General features: G+C 33.0%; 1 protein-coding gene across 1 annotated transcript in view; it reads right to left on the reverse strand.

Moving 5' to 3' along the window:
• LOC150079251 (voltage-gated potassium channel subunit beta-2-like) overlaps positions 1-22,978 on the reverse strand; it is a 313,834-nt gene that overhangs the window by 240,164 nt on the left and 50,692 nt on the right. The window contains exons 4-5 of the mRNA XM_090383003.1: positions 18,605-18,642; positions 5,173-5,252 (exon numbers count right to left, since the gene is read on the reverse strand). Of these exons, the coding sequence (XP_090239129.1) occupies positions 5,173-5,252; positions 18,605-18,642 (118 nt within the window). The remainder of the gene's footprint in view (positions 1-5,172; positions 5,253-18,604; positions 18,643-22,978) is intronic.

Here is a 22,978-nt window from a genome sequence, read left to right on the forward strand (position 1 = left end):
TGCATTAACTTTAATAACTATAACTTCAGATTAAAATTTTCCCATTTTTTGTGATTATTAAGATGCATCAAAAACAAATGTTTCACTAACAAAAGGTTTTTGATTTATTTACATTTTTGTTTTCTTATCTTTTGAAGATCAGTAAACGTTTTAAAAATTGTGTAAAGTTATCAAAATATGTACATCATCCTTGTCTAAAAATCAAGATAATAAAGATTTTATGTAAATAAATACATCGAGTCCGTGTGATACTCAAATATTAGTTTTTGTTTCATGAAGTACAGATCCTTCAACCTAAACAATAATGTGTAGGATATCAACAGAACTGAAGCTACACAACCACTGAATTATTATCATATGACATGCAGTTTCTGGATATAATCCAGAAACACAGCATGACAATTTTTGAATTCTCTTACTGGATAGTGAGGGTAGGTTCTGCATCTTCTTCTTTATGAAACAAACAGTAAAATTTGAATAATATGTACTATGTACATTTCCTTGTGTATCTTTGATAAAATTTTTTAAAAATGTTTAATTAATAACCTCATTACTGTATTAATTATATAACAAAGGGAAGTTACAATTACTAACAAGTAAAATAATATACAGTAATAAGAAGCTTAATATTGTTCATAGAACAATATTGTTATTAAGCATTTTACAGGAAACATGTCATATTTTAACATGATTAAAAACATTCAATAGAATTCAAATAAGAATGAAACTAAAATAGAATTTTATTGCATAATTTTGACAAAATTATAGAATACCATTAGAGACGGTATAAGTTGAGTCAAGGTATTATTAAATATTTATTTTTGGTTTTTTTCTTAATAAAATACTAGGGAGCTTCCCCCCCTGCTTACTTTACTTGCCCACCCCCGCATACACTTTTCTACGTAAAATGTAGAGGTATACAGAGCAAGTCAAATCTTTTCTATGTAAAAGACACACCTGTCGAAACACAGTGGTCTAAATCTAATCTAATCAGGAAATACCTATATAATTATTTACCTGTGCATTTGTAGTGCACGGCATTCTCAAGGTCGAATAAATATCACGGTAAAACTCAAAAACAGTGTACAGTCTCCAACATGGTGGCAAACAAAACAGTGGGAAAGCAGTGATTGGCAGAGCTACTGCTTTCCTCCCCCCACTGTCCTCCTAGGTTGATATGCCTAGGGTGTTTTTCCCCGCATTTGCTGCCATTTTTAAATCAGGAACTCGTTTTCCAATTTTAAAACAGTGGGATGGAGGGATAAACACCCTACCTAAGCTAAACCTCCCATCCTCGACGACACAAAACAAAGGTGCCTTCACCTGTCAATTATCGCCATCTTCCTTTCTTTCATTGAAGTACCTGCCGGTGTATACTATATTGGGCTTCAGCCAATATTGCTATTTACCTGCATTTACATAGGTCACTTAGGAAAAGGCCTTCTGCTTCGGGTTCCATAATACCTGAGAATTATTGTTGCATCCGAAAGAGCAGGACTAAAATATTTACAAACTATACAAATATTTAAAACATTTACAAAATACTAAACTACTATATTTACAAATACATAATATTCATTAATATACAAAAAATATTACAATGGAACATCAAATGTTAGACAGTGAATCACGTGGACGAGGTTGGTGAACATTATGGAGGCAGTTGTCAATAATTAATTGCATTTGTAGTGACATAAGTGCCTCACCCTCTTCTCCTATTGGCTCAAATAAACATCACTAGGAGGAAAACTTTTTAATGTATAGATAGATAAGAGTTTTAAAAAAGTTTGTAATATCTGCCAAAAGACCCTATTAAAATACTGGAAACAGAGTCCATATGTGCATTAGTTGAGAGGATTTAAGCAAATTATGGTCTCATTTTTGATGCAGTTGTTATAATAAAATAAATGTTAACTTGATATAACATTACTTATAAAACTGATGCCTTGAACTATATTGTTTGCACAGCAAGAGGTTAATTATACAGCTTACAAATGTAATTAACAGTATTTCTTTTACGATAATGTGTAAATGTTATGATAGAGCATTTCTCTCTCTTTATAATTAATCCATTGTCTAAAATGCAGTTACAGATTTAAGTTTAATTTTTCTCCAATTTTATGCAACCAACAATGTGACATGGCCATATAAATCTATTTAATCATTCACATATATCAGTATTCGTATTTCAGTGCCAGTATGTTTAATAACATCATCTAAAAATAAAACTGCAAGGAACAAAGTGCCAAACTCTGAGACATAACACTATAAATCAATGAAAGGAGAAATTTCAATTAAAAACCTTGATTTTTGTAGTACTATTAGTCAAAAAACTGTCAATTCAACGAGTACATTTTCTGCTGAACCCACTTTAACCAGAGATATGGACCCCTCCAAGACTTATACAACCTTACACTGGGAGGTAACCTACCTTGATTGATTCAGAATTTTCTCCATCTTAGGACCTTTTTAGTATGATTCCAGCCTGTATTATCCACAATTAACATGCAAGAAAAAGTAGTACCTCAAGGAGCAATTTTAAGTGCTATGCTTTTTGCATTACGTACCAGTAACATAACTTGAGATATTCCAACCGCAGTGGAAACTTAGATGTATGCAGACAATCAATCAAGTACAGTATGGCTACCACTGAAAGACAACTGCAATTGGCAATAACTAAAACTGAACTTTGATAAAATGCATTGGTTCTCAATTAATTTTTGAGGGGGAATTTATAGTAATACACTTTTGTAACTTGAGGTCTTTTCATCTGGAACATGTCTAAAAAACAGAAAGGCATCAAAATACCTGTGAAAAATTCCATAAGACTCTTTGGTTTGGTTTTACACACCGAACTAAATTTTCATAGACATATCACCTACCTGCAAACTACTGCCTCCAAAAATTAATGCAGCATCCTCAACATCTTGGGATGCCAACTGCCATTCATTACTCAGTTCATAGCATGTTTTAATCTGACAATTAGACTATGGAGCTATTGGATATGCTTTGGCTAAAAAAAAAAAAAAAAAAAAAACTTCTTACAATATCTCAAACACTATTCAACACAGTGCCTTTCAATCTGCATTAGGCACCTACAAAACCTCACCAATTCACAGCCTGTACATAGAAGCTTATGATCCAGTGTTTTATCTTAGAGGACAAAGCCAAATTCAAAGCCTTATTCTGCTACCAAAATAAGAAGTCTTCCACCCACCCTTGTTGGGTATATTTCAGCCAGCCTCTTTGGTCAACACTGTAAAAAACTAAGCCTAGCAAACCTAGGCCTGCTAGGATATGCCTTCCAGCAATAATACATAAGTGGAAAATGGACCTCAACAAAACTGAGGAAAATACTAACATATCTTTACCTCTATGGGATAGATATCAGCTAGATGCTGATTTCTACTTCTCTATTCTGGGTTATTTTCTGAAATAACAATTTCAAAATAATCTTAATAATCTGATTTATTCAGATATAGCTATGTATTCTTGATGCATTTGCACTATATTTATACAATTTCAAAAAATAAACCAGATCAAAAGTAATATATTAATTCCACTTTTATAGATTATAATTTATCTACTGATATATTTCAACTGAAATTAAGTGATCCACCATTTCTTATACTTAAAAAGTTGAGAGGACTCCCTCCTCAGAAAATTTCCCTTGTTCTTTTGTGGTTACCAATCTGCCTCTGTTCACATCAGCCACTTCGTTTAAAAAGCATGTATCAAATCTCTCTGGCCCCTTCAAAACAAAGCCAAAAACAAAAATGAACAGAAGGCCTCTTTAAGTAGAATGAAACTCTCCAAAATACAAAGTTTCAAATAGGAAACATAACTGGATCCCACAACTAAACTTTGAAGAAACCAATTCATCACCTTCTGCTTCCACTTAGTTTGCACTGAATTATAACACAGAATGATGGAAGTAAGCAGGCACTTTGTTTTTATTTTAATCACTTCTAATATAAATAATCTACTGCATGCACAGACATTAAAGGTTTAGCTGAACAATACCAATTCAAAAACACAGGGGAAATGAGGATTAACATAAAGAAATACTTCATAATATTGTCTCTCATCTGACACAAATAAGAGATCCAATTTGAAATTCCAACCTACAGAAATTCAATTTCAGTATCAACTAGTTTCTTTTATCTTCGCAACACTCAGCCCATTAACAATAATGAAATATTATATCTTCCAATAAACATTTGTGTTTGGGATCACTAGGAGAAAAAAAAAGAAAAAGAAATATACTTTTCCTGTATAGTAATATTCTTTATTTTTTAATGATATACCTTGCAATACCCCAAAAATTTTAATATTAATGTATACTAAAAAAATTTACTTGTTTAGAGAAAAAGTATGAACTTTTTCTAGTAGTTGAACAATAGTAATAATAGTAAGAAAAACAGTATGAACTTTTAACAATATCCACAGCAATCTTGAAAATATTACCAAGAGTGAATGCATAAACTGAATCCAGTGCTCAAAGAACAATCCAAAAATAATATTAAAAACAGTTGTTATAAAAAAGAGACATTTTTATGGATGGTAATCTTGTATTATTGGACTGTACTAAAAACCAGATCAGCCTAATCAGATAATGACTAATCAATCTTAGATAAAAACTATTACGTTAAACAGTTAAAATCAGATTCAAATAAACAGAAAGTCCTCCATTATTCATAACTACCAATTTTACTGAATGTAGAAATTATGAGCACAAATATTTTTTTGTTAAGGGGATCATCTACCTCAATTATTTAACTAATTATTATTTTTTATTTATTTATATATATATATATTTGCTTTTAAAATATAATTCCAACCTCCTTTATGTCAACAGCTGTGTATATATATTTATATATACACATACCTCAAACAAAAACAGATTTGTGGATAGACATTCCCCTTAACTAATGCTGGTGATATACTATTAAATAAAGTAGTGACATAAGGGGCAAGTTTAGAAGTCAATGAAGAATCTGGACTCAAAAATCCAATTAAATGATAACACTGACCTAAATACCAAATAGAAGAACTGCAGACATTTTTTTCTTCTTCTGAAAAAAAAAAAGAAAACAAAATTTCCAGTAAAGCTTTTCATTCTTATTCTTACTGTAATACAAAATTCTAATTCACAGCACTTGAATTACTTACTTTCCACCAGCATATATGTCTGCAGTGTCAAACAAGTTGATTCCATTTTCATAGGCTATTGCTACAATTTCTTCAGCAACCTGTTTAAGAATAAAAGATTAGCAATCTAAGATAATTTTTCATGGTTAAAAATAAATCACACTGGTTTATATGATTTTTTTCTGACTGAAAACTATTAGTTTATATTTTCATTCCCGATTTTGTGTGATTATTAAAAACCAGCTTTGTTTTGCTGTGCCACATCACATTTTTTGAAATCATGACATTTGCCATATTGTACCTTGATAGCCTACAGTAAAACTACAGAACACTGTTCATGAAAAATGTGTTTCTTATTGGTTTTATTGTTTTAACTTAATATTTATATTATGTGTAATATTCTCTCCATATAATATATATATATATATATATATATATATATATATATATAATAAATATATATATATATATATATATAAATATATATATATATATATATATATATATTTATATATATATATTTATATATATATATATATATATATTTTATATATATATATTTATATATATATATATATATATATATTTTATATATATATATATATATATATAAAAAAAGTAATTACCTAATTATCCTTATGCTCATATTTATAAATTTAAGTTTACCCTGTTTTGCAGATAACACACAACCAAATTAAACCAAATTCTAAGACTAAACTAAAATAAATATAATATCACCCATTCATCCTATATGGTCAGGCTACTGTAACTTCGTTAAGTAGCAGTATGCACTGATAGCCAATCAGAGCAAACAACTCATACCTATCCATTTCTGATAACATATTACAGTTATACATTAATATAATGACAATCACCAAATTAAAATGTTTTGAAACATATAGCATCTTTATTCCTGATCGATATCTTGTTCTTCTGATTGTAATATAGAAACTAACTTAGTGAATAGGCATCAAACAATTATAATATATCATATTTTAAAGTTATACCTTGTCTGCTGATAGAACTAAACGAAATTAGCGATTTGCAAAAAAGGCACACCATCCTGTCACACTATACAGTTTGTACATAATTTTGCATCTCTTAATGGGATGCAAAATTTCTTTCATGCATCAGAAGAAAAAAAAAAAAAAAAAAAAAAAAAAAAAACCCCAAGTCAATCCAATTTCGCCTTGAAAATTGAAACTCTCTACTTGAAATAATTGCAACCATTGTAAAACAGTTATTATTCAGTCCAAACTAGATTTCAAATAAGCTAAGAGTAGAAAACTTGCTTCTAGTCCAAATGGCAGTTAAGCATTCTGGTCTCTTGCCAAAGCTATCAGCTGCAACTTTTGCCCATCTCTATTCCCACCTCTGTCAAAACCAGATGGTTCTATTGCCACTTCAACCAAAGGTAATGCTGACCTGCTAGCAGCCTACTTTTCTTGCAACTAGTGTATTGATGATCTTGGTAAACCACCTCCTACAATTCCCACTACACTCCATTCAATGCCTCCTGTGGTCTTCTGTCAATAGGAAGTCAGAAGGATTTTAAACAATCTCAATGCTAACAAAGCTCCAGGCCCTGATGATATTTTGCCACTTGTTCTCAAAACCTGTGCTCCTGAACTTATTCCTGTTCTGTGTCACCTTTTTTCTCATTCTTATTCCAAAGGTGTTTTCCCTTCTGCTTGGAAATTTGCTCATATCCAGCCAGTTCCTAAAAAAAGGGCAACAAATCCTGACCATCCAATTATTATTCTATTGCACTCACTTTTACTCTTCCTAAAGTAATGGAGAAATTAATTAATGCCAACTCAAACTATCTAGACTTATCTTTAGTGACACTTCGATTTTTAGGCAAAATGATATATCTCTTTTGGGGATTACCCTGACTTCTAATCTCTCTTGGCACAAGCACATTACAAATATTGCTTCCCTTGCATCTAAAAAACTTGGTTTTCTCTTGCGCTCTCGGCGTTACTTTTCATCCAAACAGCTGCTCACTCTGTATAAATCGCAAATCCGCCCCGCCATGGAATATTGTTCCCACATCTGGGGTGGTGCCCCCAAAACCTCTCTCAGGCTTCTTGATTCCATTCAGAAGAGGGCAGTTAGGTTAATTAATGATTCATCTCTAACAGAGTCTCTCCACTCGCTTTCACATAGACGTACTGTTTCTGCTGCATGCCTCTTCTACAGATACTTCCATGAGCACTGTTCTTATGAATTGGCTTCTATAATTCCTGCTCTCTCTTTCAAAACAGTCCGAACACGTGCCGCCACCAGCCAACATCCATATACTGTCCAACTTCAAACCCACAGAACCAACTTTTCTTCTTCTTCATTTATTCTTTAAACTTCCATTTTCTGGAACAATCTTCCTTCACATGTATTTCCTGAAAATTACAAGAATTTCAAGTCTAATGTCAAAATGTATTTGCTTTAAACATATCAACCTTCAGCCCATGCATGGTACTAAGTACTATAGGTTCTAATACCTCTCATGTTTGGGGTTTTCATTAAAAAAAAATACCCTGGGAGGAAACCGATTCTAATGATCAACAACATGCTGCCTGAAGGTGAACTTTACGAGATCTAATTTTCTAGTGCTTCTCAAAATTTTATATTTTTGTCCCCTAGTTCTTGTTTAACCTGCGAATGTGAAAATAACACCTCAATCATTCTGCTTATTCCTTTAAGGCCCTTAAGCATTTCTATCAGGTCACTGCTGAGATGTTTAGTCTCTAGGCTCTGCTATCTACACTTTCTCATACATTCCTCATAGACCTTAACCTTAGCACTTCCAACCAATCCAGATGCCGTTCTTTGGATCCTCTCTAGAAAGAGAGTTCTATGTCCATTTTTTGATAAGGCTGTAGCCCTCAATACAATATTCCAAATAAGGTCTCACCATAATTTTACAGAGAGGAATAGTAACCTCCCTTGAGGAAAAGATTCCCTTAAGCACTGACAACCAGTTAGTAACATCCTCAATCTTAGCACAGCAGACATACTCTGGTTTTAATCCATATGCCTTTCTTACAGAAAATGTTCCCAGTTTTCCTCATAATAGAATCTCCTAATAAAATTACCTTGTTATGAATCAGGGCATCTGGCATCTGAAGATTCATCCTTAGGTTGGATCAGTTGGGTACGCTGGACTCAACATATTACTAGGCACTTCAATATCTGCTGAACTCTCAATTTTAGTACTTTCTAAGGCATCTAATCATTTCCTTGGAGACTCAAATTCATCTTTTAATATGCTAAGCTTTATCTTAAGCTCACTGCATTTCTTACATTTGGAGCATAAAAATGCAGCACCATTTACAGCCAAAGAGCTATAAAAAGAAAAGCTCAGATTGGCCAACAGACCATAATCATGACGGCCAGCCAATAGGGAAATTGTCCAATGTCTTCTTCTTAGCAAAAATTCTTAGTTTGGCAACATGTAAGTGATTCATTTACAAAAATCTCAGTTCTAACTCACAAAGTTTACAGAGGGGTGAAATGGGAGTGGGGTTTTTTTTTTTTTTTTTGGCTGATGCTGAATAAGCTTGCTTTCTTGCATCATATGCCTCTACTAATGCTAATGCTAAGTTACATGTATATTGGCACATTCTTAATGGCATTTCATTCTAAATGAACAAATCAGTGATTGAATGAATAAGTGAAAATTGCCATTCATAAAAGTGTTTGAGAGGAACATGACCATTAGAAGTAATGCCTTGGTGGACCAAAATTTAAAAAAAAAAAAAGTTAGAGAAACCCTGTAACACAGTACAACCAATAGGTGATTTGGAATTGGCAGACTATCCAAATTCACTTATTTTCAATAAAACATTGGTAATTTTTTTTTTTTTTTTGTATACACACAAAAAAAATTATATACACACACACACACACACACACAAAAGAAAATTATATATATAATCTCTTTACCTTTACTTGGAATTAGTCTAATAAGTTTTATGTTTCTTGAAATTTATAGTGTCAGCTGTAAAGTTCACAAGCCATTTTCAAGTAACCTCCCCTCATCATTTTAATTGCTATAAAAAATTTTATTTTCATTTTTATTTGTATTTATGCTTTTTAAACTTTGGCTTGTGGTTTACATCAGAAATGAAAACACATTGCTATTTTGCTTGCAATCCTTGCCGCTGACACCGGTTTTATAAGTGGTGTGTTTCAACATCCTTATTTTGTCAATTTTATAATTATTTCTCTTATGGTACATATTTTTTGTTACCTTATATCACTCTATCTCCCTCCTTTTTTTCTCTCACTTCACACACACTCAAGTGTTATCCATTAAAAAAAAAAAAAAAATTAACTGATATCTCATTAAAGAACACAAACAACTGTAGTTATCATCACATATACACAGAGTGGCTAATTTATTATCCATCATCCAAGGAGATGACTACTCAACAGACAGTGTCACATATCCATACAACAATGTGACCAGATGTCTCAGTTTTCTGGGACATTTTTTTTCTGGATGCATAAATGTGCCAGTTTTACAACATTTAAAATGTTGTAAAACAACATTTCATATAAACTTTTTATGCATAACTACATTATGCTTAAAACGTTTACAACATTTTAAGCATAATGTAGTTATGCCCAGCAGTTTTTATTATTTATATTTGCAAGAATTCATTTTCTATCTCAAACTAGATCTACCAAACATGATTTTATAAAACACATTTGCATTTCTAGTTCTGAAAAATCACCTTAGGCCCATAAGTTTTTCAAGAGCTGTTCCTAAAAAAAAAATAAGGATGACAGTTTGTTTTGCTCAAGGATACAATGTTATTTTCATGCTTCAATATTCATTTCAATATTCCTAGTTTGTTGAACTTTGTAATATTGAGAATTTTGTTCTTTAAAAAATGTAACATATATCAAGGTTCAAAATTTTCATCCAAAAAAAACATTAAAAACTCACTGGATAAGAATCACAGCTGGGCATATATTTTCCTTCCTTCTTTTCTATCCCTAAGTGGGCTTAGTGGTGCAAATTTTGAGTGCACAGTAGATGCACTAAGAATTTGCAGCACTTGTTTACACCAAGTGATCAATAGAGTATTAAACATTTTTGAAGTACTGAAGGTATTTTTCCTTGGAGAAGAGAAACTGATGAATTTTGTTGTAAAAAGTTTTGAATCACCATTAAATGAAGCTTATTTCCATGTGTGCTGGCTTATTTGATAACCAATTACTAAAAATTGAATGTTCCAAAAATTGCATAATAGTAGCCACAAATTACATGCTTCAGACAACTGAACTGCTTAAATTAAGCACCGAAGAAAAATTTGTTTCCCTAAGTGCATGCAAAATTTTAATTGATCACAAATTCAAAGGGGAAAATTATATTTAAAAATTTACTCATAAATAAATACCAAGAAAAATGGGCTGAACCTCCAATAAATTCAAATTTATGAAATGGATGGGTTTAAAAAGAATTTTTATATCAGTTTTTTTTTTTTTTTTTTATGTGAATCCCCAAACACGAGAGGTATTAGAACCTATAGTACTTAGTACCGTGCTTGGGAAGTATGGAGGAAGTATGTGTTAAAATACATGTAAAATATGTATAAAAATATTACTAGTAAATTAATAAGAGGAGTTTACCTCAATATAGTACGTGGAACACTTCCGTATGATACCCTCCAGAAATTAAAACGGAAAAAACGAAAAAATCGGCAACTTACCAGTACATTAAAGTAAAATATAAATAATTAAATAATCAATTTAACACAATTCAAAATCAATTTAAAACAATTAAAATTCAAATTAACGCAATTAAAAGAATCTAACGAAAATATTCAAAACGATTTTCCTTCCTAAGGAAGGAAAATCGTTTTGAATATTTTCCTTTGAATATTTTCCTTTGAATATTTCCCTTCCTAAGGAAGGAAAATCGTTTTGAATATTTTCGTTAGATTCTTTTAATTGCGTTAATTTGAATTTTAATTGTTTTAAATTGATTTTGAATTGTGTTAAATTGATTATTTAATTATTTATATTTTACTTTAATGTACTGGTAAGTTGCCGATTTTTTCGTTTTTTCCCGTTTTAATTTCTGGAGGGTATCATACGGAAGTGTTCCACGTACTATATTGAGGTAAACTCCTCTTATTAATTTACTAATATTATTATCAACGTAGAACATATTGAGTATTACAGCTCTGATTCATACTATCTAATAAAAATATTACTGATATGGAATTTCAAATTGATGAAAACTTAGTATTTAGTCAGTTGTCTTTGCTTAAAAATTTCATTTTAGAAGAACTGAAACAGAAAAATGATGGCAGGCTTAGAAATCTTCTTACAGTCAATGGTCTTTCCCCCATCCCCCTCCAAAGTTTGTAATGCAAGAGCAGACCTCAGAAACTGAAAAATTATCTGTTTTTTTTTTTTGCCATTCTAGTACATAGTGGAAATGTTGAAAGCATATTTTCAGAAATTCATGAACCATTATTCAAATTTATTATAACTGGCTACACCATCAGAGATTTCTCAAATTATATTTAAGAAAGTGTATAATTCATTTGAAAAATTTTATAATTTATAATTTGCTATCAATAACACTAAAAACTAATTTAGTTTTTAGTGTTATTAATAACAGATTAAGATTTCCAAGAAAGTATTCTTACAAATTTTATTTTCAGAGAAAATATAGTTTTCTTGGAAAATAAATATATATATATATATATATATATATATATATTTTTTTTTTAACACACTACATTAATTAAAGGATGTGTTTTGAATACTAGCCAATCTTTCAAGGTTCATTGGTCAGTTCAACAAAACTGTGTGGATGTAGAAAACATTAATGTTGACATGTTAAGTAAATTTAATGTGTAAAAATTTTTACTGATCAAAATACGACTAGGACAGAAAGAAGTTGAATAAAATATAAACAGCTTGGTAAGACCTTTATAGCTTTTCTTCTTTATTTTATTGTAATACTTCTTCACTGTTCCTCAAATATGTTATTGATATGCTAAACCATATTTTCTCATTTATAAATATTTCTGTTTCAGTTTTAGAGTATATATTATCTAAACCAGGTAAAGTTGTCGTCCCGAATTTTATGCCCATTTTTCACAATTATGGACATCAATATCTGGTCGACATATTATAAATAATAAACTTTAAATATTTATATACATAACATCTAAGCATTAATATGTGTGAATGCATAATTTTGAAATTTTGTGTGTTTAATGCAGTGCCAACCAAGGTATTTTCGTGCCCTGAGCAGATAGATTTTCCAGCTCTCCTTTTACTAAGGATATATATATATATATATATATATATATATTTATTTATTTTTTTTTTTTTTTCATGATTTGTTAAACTTGGCGCCCCTTAAAGAACTGTGCCCCAGGCAAGGATCCCGCTAGCCCAATCCGGCACTGGCTTAATTCTTTTATGAACTGGAAAAGTTAAGTGGCTGATAGTTTCACCATCTATAATTTCTTTTTATAATTCTTTTTTCAGTAGAATTGACAGTTCTGTTTTGCCAAAAATAACAAGTGTAAAAAAAAAAAAATTAATTTTCAAATTTTTTATTAAAAAAAATAAAGAAATGCATTTAATAAATTTTTTAATCCATTAGAAAAGGTAAAAGCATTGGCATACTCCAAGCAGGAAAAAAAAATTTCATACATAAAATAGAAAGTTAGGCACATTAGGTCCCATACAACCATTTTGTTATAAGGGTTGTGACTACTGTTGGAATAATAAAAGAACTCATAGAAAAGGTGGGGGAGTAGCAATTTTTCTAAAAACACTGTTTTATAATCAAAATGAAAGCATGCTTTTAATCTTTTTACTCTGAACTACTACTAAGTGAATGCAAATCTGGTCTCTGTCTTCAATTTAGATAATGTCTGCCCTTCTGCCCAATTTAAGGATTTCAGTGAGCTAAGTAATAAACTCTTACCTAGGCAGAAGTTCATTACTCTGTGTACATAAATTTCAACTTGAAGATTAGTCCTTTATATTTGGAGACTTTAACCCAGCAGCAGGCACGTGGGAACTTAGAGGTTCCTAAATTTTTTTTTTTTTTTTTTTATTATTTCTGGAAAAATTTTTCAGTTTTTAAAATTGTCCTTGCAGTATATACCATATGTTGGACCTTTTGTGAATGGATTGCATTAATTATTATTTGTAACTTATTTTTTTAATTAAAACTTTTTCGATTTTAAAATTCTGTGTTTTGACACATTTTAAATGAAACATACTTTTATTAGTTCTGCTCAAAATAAGAAAAAAATCTCATTAACTTAAAATATAAGCTTCAATTTTGCTTCCATTTTCAAGTTTATAAAATCAATAAGGGTGCAAAATTTAAAAATTATATTTTGAACCTTTATTATGTACATAAGGAGAAATATGCTGAAAGTTTTAATAATTCTGCTAAAAATTTAAAAACTAAACTGTATAAATATAAAGTATATGCATCAAAGTATTAGCCATTTCCATTTCTGGGTTAAGAAAATCATTAAACACACAACAAGAGTGTGCATGCATACAAGTTTCTGCTTATCTATGTATATATAAACATTTAAAACACACACACACACACACACACACACACAATAGACAGATGGATTTTAGATACTGGCAATCTTTCTATTTTCAACTTGATAAAATCATTAAAACCACTACGTGTGCAAATTTCAAAATTATGCTTCCGCACTTTTCTCTGCTTAAAATTCTGCTTTTGTATACCACTTAAAGAAGTCTATAAATTAAAATGGACTCCAAAAAAAATTTTTTTTTTAAATATGTTTGCATAGCATATTCCATTGTTTTCAATTCTGCAGTATTTATTCACAAAAACTGTACACAAAAATAACTTTAAGAATAACTGAAGGGAACAAACACTATTGAGAGTTTCCACGTGTTTTCAGTTGGATTATTCTTCAAAAGCTCTGAAATGTTCTATTCAAGACTGAGATGATGCTTTAGTTATAAAGTTACAGAAAATAATTCATGTGTGACCTTGAACTAGAATGACAATCATTTGATGTGCAACCATGATATAATCAATTCTATTGAGCTATTACTCTGAAAAACAAAAATATTTCTTCGAAAACTACTTGGATAAAAGTAGATCTATACATAGGAAAATACAGAAAGTTTGAGAAATTAATCTTGAACCAACAATTAATGCCAAAAACTTTTTCTTGCGAGGCACTTGACAGGTACCGCTTACCTGCTGCCAAGTTAATCTTGCTTTCCCTAGACATATTTATTTGCATGTATAAATTATCATTAGGTGGGTTGAAGTGGGAGATTTTGAAGAATTTTAAATAAGGAGACACTTAATTCACATGATGGCAATAAAATTTTGATTTTATTGAAACAGTGGCGAAACTATAAATTCTGCCCTAACCACCACATGGTGATGGACCTAGTAGTATGGCCACAGTATTAAAGCATACTAGAAGAAAGTGATTGCTTAACTCTCTCCCAATTTACTAAAACTTTATAGGCTACGTTTTGGGTTCTGTGACAGAACCCTCCTTTGAGCCAACTGGCGGGACTAAAATTACGAAAATATAGTGCATACCGCTTATTGTAGTTGCATATGATGTTATAATGTTATTGCTTTTATGTAATCCTAATCAGATGTATATGAATATATAGACAAAAAAAAAAATGTCACATTGTAAACAGTGCTTCAGTTTATGTTACTGCTTTTTTGCTTTATTGCAATTTATGTGCAGTGAAAGTCATTACATAATATTCCTATTTGTTCTTGAACTCAGACACATTTCGTGGCTAGTTATTGATTTTGCTTTGTATGGTTCATATGGTTGTTGGTGCCATTATAGCATGAAAGAACATATCATATCTGTACTCCTACCAATTTTTGTTTTACAGTAGAACATTAACCCATTTCTGATTCTCAATTTTAATATTTTCTTTATCATTTATCTTCTTTAGCGAAACTATTATTGGTTAAACTGATATTAATAAATAGAGATAAAATCATTACCTAACTCAATAAAGTGGAAAGAAATTCATGTACAACAGGCTAATCATATACAGTACAATGAAAGTATCCACTGCAACAGAAAGGGTTCTTTGCCTATGTATAAATTTAATAAGTTAGCTAATGTATATAGAGTGTTACATTTCAGGCACATTCAATTTTTTTCTCAAATTAAATAATTTTTTTTAAAATTTTCTGTGACTAATAGAAATGAAAAGTAAATATAGTTATCTTCTTATCAATTAATTAATAAGATATACTTTATACAACACTTAATAAAATTCTATAGGTTTACATTCTCTAAACTTAGCCATTTAGATTAATTACAATTGTATAATATTTATTACTCTTTCCCATATACTTTTAAGTCTTCTTTTTCTCTTTGTATAAATGTATATCTTCACAAGCATCATCATGTTCATGAGTCTTGCATAACAATACATGCAAAGTGTACATGGACAGTGTAATGCTAACAATACTGCATTAAAACTACATTTAATCTAAGAGTTTCTTTTTTCCTTACAAATTGTACAGAAAAATATAAATAGTAATTGCCAGATTTCTATTATATATATATAAAAATACAAAAAATAATTTACTTATAATTTTATATGTAAATTTTTTATGTTAATAATAATTTATATAATATAACAATATTAACTAGGGGGCCCTGCTCGCTGAGCTCGCTTCTTTTGATAAAATAAAATAAAATACGTCCAGCAGCTTTCGACACTGTGTGTGTGTGTGTGTGTGTGTGTGTGTGTGTGTGTGTGTGTGTGTGTGTGATACATTACATATAAAAATCAAGAATGGTACTGCGTGGTCATACTAGACAAACAAAGCACATGCATGAGGTTTATCCAACATGATCATGCTAAAACAAAAGCTTGTTTTACCGCAGTTAAACAAGCTTCTGTTACGTATTTTAGTATTTGTTATGTATTACCACGTAATGAATAAATATCATTAGGAGGAAAATTATTTTAATATATAGAAAGATAATGTAATAATATACGACGGTAAATAATTTAAAGGTGAACTGTACAGACTAAAATATGCAAAAAAGCCTAGTAAACATGGTTTTCAAGATATTGCACATTTCTAGTTGGGATCCACCACTGACTTGTTTGTTCAGGTTAGGTTATGCTTATTCCTCCCTTTCCACTCTCTCAATGCTCTGAGATGTACAAGCATACTAGTACTTGTCAAAGGGTAGTCAACATGGAAAGAGGTTACAGCAACGAAGAATATGCAGACGTGCACTTCATGCATGGCAAAGCCAACGGCAGTGCACTCAAGGCTGCACGTTTGTACCAGAAGCATTTCCCTGCCGAAGGCAGTCCACATTCATCAGGGAACATCAATGCTTTAGAGAACATGGGTGCTTCACACATGGAGTACATGCCGGTAGGCCCAGAAGCATAACACCTGATGTTGAGGAAAGGGTGTTAGAAAGAATAGAACAAAATCCAGGAATTTTGACAAGGAGGGTTGCTCTGCAAGAACATGTACTGAATCACAGCAGTGTGTAACAAATTTGCCACACACTGCTGTGATTCATTGCCAGTTACTTTACCCCTACCATATCCAGTGTGTACAAGGTCTCAGCAATACAGACTACCCTCCTAGAGTGAACTTCTGCCAGTGGATGCAACAACAACGTGTCCTGAACCCCCCATTTTTAAACAACAATTTGTTCACTGACGAAGCTGGTTTTACTTGTGATGTATTTTTAATTTTCATAACTGTCAATGTTTGGTCTGACAAAAATCCTAATGCAATTCATGAGTCACGACATCAGCAATGTTTCTTGTTGAATGTCTGGGCAGGACTACTAGGAGACTGTCTAATTGGACCACACTTTTTGCCAAACAGGCTAATAGGAGAGTTCTACCTTCAGTTCCTGCAGAATGTTCTTCCAGACCTCCTTGATGATAATGTTCCACTTCAGCAACTCCAGAACATGTGGTTTATGCATGATGATGCACTGGCACATTTTGTTCGAGTTGTGAGTTAGTAGAGAAGAAGACCTTACCACCATTGACCCTACCTCTCTACTAAGAGGTAGGGTCAACAGTGGACAGGTAGAGGTGGGCCTGTAATGTGGCCTCCCAGACCACCAGACTTAAATCCTATGGATTTTTGTATCTGGGGCAATGTAAAAAGCTGCTTGGTGTACACTTCTGACATTAACAGTTGAGGAATTGCAGCATTGGGTTGAAGGAACCTTTCAGCAAATCAGAAATGATCCAGGAATGTCTGAGAGGATTCACAACTCAATGCAGAGAAGACTACAAAGCTGCATATGGATGAAAGGACAGCATTCTGAACACCTTTTGTAACATCTGTAAAATCCTGTTGTGTTGACCAAAAATTAAAAATGTATTATCTTATGTTTAATAAAACTACCCTTAGCAAAGGATTCACAGTTGTTGTTGTTGTTTGTTTAGTTTTTAGGAGCATTAGCAACTAAGACCATATTGCTCCACTATATGCGGTGGTCATTCCCTAACCTTTCCGCATCCTCGTATTTGGTGGTGACGGGCTCGAACCCCGTTCTAATCAAGAAGCATGTGATACGCACTGCTGCTCCTTCCCACCTGGCTACGGAGGCGCCCCCAGGATTCACAGCTTCTGCTGAACTAGAGCTCCCATAGTCAGTGGCGGATCTTAACAGAAAATGTGCATTATCTCGTAACGGTTCATTTGCGGCCTGATGTTCACTGGGACTTTTTTGCTTATTTTAGTTTCTACTTTTCTTTCACCTTTAAATTATTGACCATTTTTGAAACACCCTGTATTTAAGCATAATTTTGCTTGTTAATTTTTTTATACTTTAATTATTGCAAATTCTTTATTTATATCAACCTCATTAATGCTTTCCAAAATTTCTATTGCTAATTCTGAAAAGTATTTTCGGAAGTTGTAGATCTTATATATTTTGTTAAAGAACCACAATTTTTTTTTTTTTTTTTTTCCGAAAAATATTTCTCCAGTTGCAACAGAAACTAGAAGAATCAAAAAATAAAATTTACAATGCAACTATTATTTGGTAAAGTATCAATTATTAATTCAAATATTTTATTAATAAAAATATGATGTATATATTTTTGTAACAGTTTTTTTATATACTATTAACTATATACATCTACTATTTTTGTTATTTACTTTGTTGTAAACCTTTGTTGTTGCAATTTTAATAATGAAAGGTCATTATTATAAGGTAAATTTAGTCAAGGGTGAAAAGTAAATTTTCACCCTTGTGGTTTGACACCTGTGTGCATTGATTATACAATCTTTGTTCATTTGAACAGCACTGATTATAAAAGTAGCACCCACATTTAGTTACTTCAGTCATCAGATTCAAAACTGAACCTGTTTTAATACAAAATTAGATATAAATTTGTATTCGTCATTAGTACATACCTCTTCTGATATTTGGGATCCAAAAGTTACCCAGGTTCCTGAAATATTTAAATTGCATGTAAGAAATCAATATAACACAAAAGCCCACACACACACACACACACACACACACACACACACACACACACACACACACACACACACACACACGAGACAGAGAGAATGATTTTCTCATTTATTACAGTACACAGGCAGGACAGCTACTGCAATGAAGGCATAGATTATCTTATAAATATTTTTGTATATTTTTCAGAAACTTTAATATCTGATCACTTTTAATGATTCATAAATTCTACAGGTGAATGAGTGGATGGGAGAGGCATCAAGAGATGAAACCACTATATATAAATGTCTGGTAAAAACTGATAAGAGATGCTGCAACATGCTTCAGCAACTTTACTTTCTGCTTAGTGGAGACAGTTTCTTTTTATTGCTATGCCTGACTGTGCTTCATATCATAGTTGATTGACAAAACCATTGCTTCAATTTTATAATTTCTAAGTTTAGGCAAATTTTAGTCAACTACTTTTTTTGTCAATGGGAAAGTTGTTCTTGTCATAAATTTATTTCGAAAAAACAGGAAATTTTGCTAATGTCATTTTTTTTCAGTTGACACCGAGCTATATAAAAAAAGTCTGTTTTTGTACACAAAATGTTATATATAATATTTTATAATATAATATCATATTATAATACACTATTAGAAATGCAGGTTTCTCAGCAAATTAAATATTTCATCCTATTATATATTAATTGTCAATAAAACTTGTAGGGAAGCTGGACAACTGAGCGAAGACAACAGTTTTAAATTGTTATCCTGGAATAATAATTTATAAATTTTGCAAAAAAAAAAAAAAAGAAAAGAAAAGAAACGAAACCCACCTTTAATCATTTTGTCCCTTGAATGCAGATGATACGAAGGTTGGCAGGGTTTTCAAGGACACTACTGACACTATGCTACTGCAACAGGATCTGGAAAGGTTGAGCAGATGGGCTGAGAGGTGGCAAATGAAGTTTAACATTCACAAATGTAAAGTACTACATATGGGAAACAGCAACCCCAGAGCAACATATCAACTCTGTGGTACTACACTGACAGTGGTAGAGAATGAAAGGGACCTGGGGGTGGTTGTGCAGGCAGATATGAAGTTCTCTGAGCGTGCAGACGGGCTGCAAGAGTAGCTCATGGTGTATTGTTAATGATATATAGGAATTTTTCTAGCAGGGATAAGGAGGTGATTATTCCCTTGTATAAGGCAATGGTCAGGCCACACCTAGAGTACTGCATACAGGTCTGGAGGCCTCATTTCAAGAAGGATGTAGAGATGCTGGAACGAGTACAGAGAAGGGCAACAAGATTGGTGAATGGAACAAAGGGGTGCTCTTACGAAGAAAGGCTTAAGTTTTGCAAATTACAGTGTCTGGGGGCTAGGCACCAGCGAGGTGATCTGATAGAGGTGCACAAAGCCTTGAATGGTTTGAGCATGCTCAATGCTGATGGGATTCTTCCTCTTGCTCAGAGTAATCACCTGAGAGGGCATAAATTCAAATTGAGGAAAGACAGATGCAGGATAGACGTGAGGAAATTTGCCTAGAGCCAGCAGATGTTGGTTGGTGGAACAGACTTCCATCCCTTGTCGTGGAAGTTGATAAAGCTGAGCCTTAAACTAAATAATTTTAAAGCTCAGCTGGACAGGTATTTCGAACGAACAGAGGGGTGAAGTGGAAGTGGTTATTTTTTATTTATTTATTTTATTTTTTTTTAAATTTAATTTTATTTTTTTGGCTGATGCTGCATAAGCTTGCTTTCTTGCATCAAATGCTTCTACTAATGCTAATGCTATCTGTATTCATTCAGCTCTTTAATCCATTACTTAATAATGTTCCAATAAATATATACAACCTTATAAAACTTTATTTCATTATTTTAGATAATGCCAATTTAGTTCCTGTTCTAGCTGTAATTCAACTCCTTTCAGAGAATGATGAATTGCATTCAAATCTATTGCTCCATGCAATGCAAATCCTCAATATTCAGGTCCCTAATCCTGCCACAACAAGAGATATCTGTTCCCTCGTTGCTTTAAGACTTAGTATGGTCCTTGAGGTTGTCACAGACATTCTCTCAGATATGCCAGACAAGCTGTACTTGCTACCTAGGAGTCTAAAACGCTGATGGAACTGATATTCGGGTGACACCCAAGTCAAGTGGACCCAATTTCGGCGAAGTCCGGACGGTCTCTAACAGCCAAATCCTCTGCCTGCACCTTCACGATGGTGGGACTGTTAGTAATCCTGGGTATAACCTCCATGCACAAGCACATGGTGGGCGACCACCCAAGTGTGAACCAACGTAAGCAGGGGTCGAGGTGTGGCGCCCACACCACATGGAAGAATGCCGCCCCTCTATGTTACCAGGCAGTACTAGGTGGTAGATGACTCTCATCAACCGGTGAAATACCACCACTTTGCTTATTGGAGGCTTGAAGTGGTGGAACCCATGTTTAGTCTCTAGAGCTAAGTTCCGGTCAACCCTTCCCTATCTCTTCCATCATGCAGTATGATTGATGACTTTTGAGGTTATGATGAACGTCGTGGCGAGATCCAATATTCCTTACATTTTGAGGGTACAGCTCTAAAACGGTTTTCGCAGGCCGGCCGCTAGTTAGTACACCGGACCGAACCTATTGGTAACTCTCTAGGAGGCTTCCAGATCAGCTAGTGTATAATCTTCTAAACCTCTACTCTGCCAGATGACTGGAGGGAGTCCGAGTAGTGTGTATGCAGGGAGCATTGTCAAGGCCACGTTATGTCAAGGATCTGGGTATATTCTTACCACATGTATGCCATATCCAAAAATTTCATTACTTCATACAGCATGTCCCACCCACTTTTTCTTACTATTGAATACACCATGAATTGTCAAACTAATAGAACAAGCTTATCTGCGAAAAGATCTAAACCTCCCAAGGACTTCCTAATTCATTTCACAAATATACGTGGTCTCAATTCTAATCTCAACGATGTCCATTTCCACTTGCAGTCTGCCAAACCACATGTACTTTTTCTGACTGAATCTCAGTTATCAGTTGATTCAACTACTGCTCATCTCAGATGTCCAAATTATTTGCTGTATGATTCCTTTCGCCTCAAAGGTGGTACTTGTGCATATATCCGTTCTGATATTCCCTGTCAGAGACTTGGCAATTTGGAATCTCCTCTCTTTGATCTTCTCTGGCTTAAAATCTCTCTACCTCATTGTGTCAAATTCATCTGTTGTCTCTACCGTTCTCCCAACTCCACTAATCACTTGGTGCTCTTTGACTTCCTCTCGTTGCAACTTGACTTTCTTCAGTCCAACTTTCCTAACAGTGAGGTAATTTTCCTTGGTGATTTTAATGTTCACAACTCCAGCTGGCTTCCGTTTTCTAGTCCCACCGACCCAGCAGGTCGAGATGCTGAGGCTTTTGCAATTACTAATGACCTAGCACAGATTGTTCATTTACCTACAAGAATACCGGACAATCCAAAACATACAGCCAATATGCTTGATCTTTTTCTCACAAACAACCCTTCTAAGTACACGGTCGAAGTGAGAGGGCCTTTAGGCACTTCAGATCACAACTTGGTGATTGTCTCTTCTCCAATGGAACATTTTTATCTCATGGCTATTCCCAACCTCGTGTTGTTTGGCATTATAAGAATGCAAAATGGGATGACCTGCGAGACCTCTTTTCTTCTTTTCCTTGGTCGGATTACTGTTTCAAAACTCCTGATGTCAACGTTTGCTCAGATCGTGTCAGTGAAATTATTCTTGCAGGAATGGAATCCTTTATCCCACACCCCACTTTAAAATCTCGTCCTTTATCTAAACCTTGGTTTTCCAATAAATGTGCTAAGGCTGTTCAAGAGAAGAATGTTGCATATCGTAATTGGCTTGTTTCTAATTCTTCAGTTTCATTTTCTGCCTACACCAAAGCTCGCAACAATTGTAAAGCAGTTATTAATCAGTCCAAACTAGAGTTTGAACAGGCTAAGAGTAGAAAACTTGCTTCTTGCCCTAATGGTAGCCGAGCATTCTGGTCTCTTGCCAAAGCTATTGGCCGCAACTTTTGCCCATCTCTGCTTCCACCTCTGTCCAAACCAGATGGTTCTGTTGTCACTTCAGCCAAGGATAAAGCTGACCTTCTAGCATCCCATTTTTCTTCTAGCTCATGTATTAATGAACTTGGTAAAACACCTCCCACCATTCCCAACACGGTCCATTCAATGCCTCCTGTGGTCTTCCGTCAAAAGGATATCAGAAGGATTTTGATGAATCTTGATGCTAAGAAAGCTCCAGGTCCTGATGGTATTTCTCCACTTGTTCTCAAA

Source organism: Mastigoproctus giganteus, chromosome 10 (genome assembly GCF_048544385.1).
Source record: "Mastigoproctus giganteus isolate SK-2022 chromosome 10, ASM4854438v1, whole genome shotgun sequence".
In the NCBI taxonomy this organism is placed as follows: domain Eukaryota; kingdom Metazoa; phylum Arthropoda; class Arachnida; order Uropygi; family Thelyphonidae; genus Mastigoproctus; species Mastigoproctus giganteus.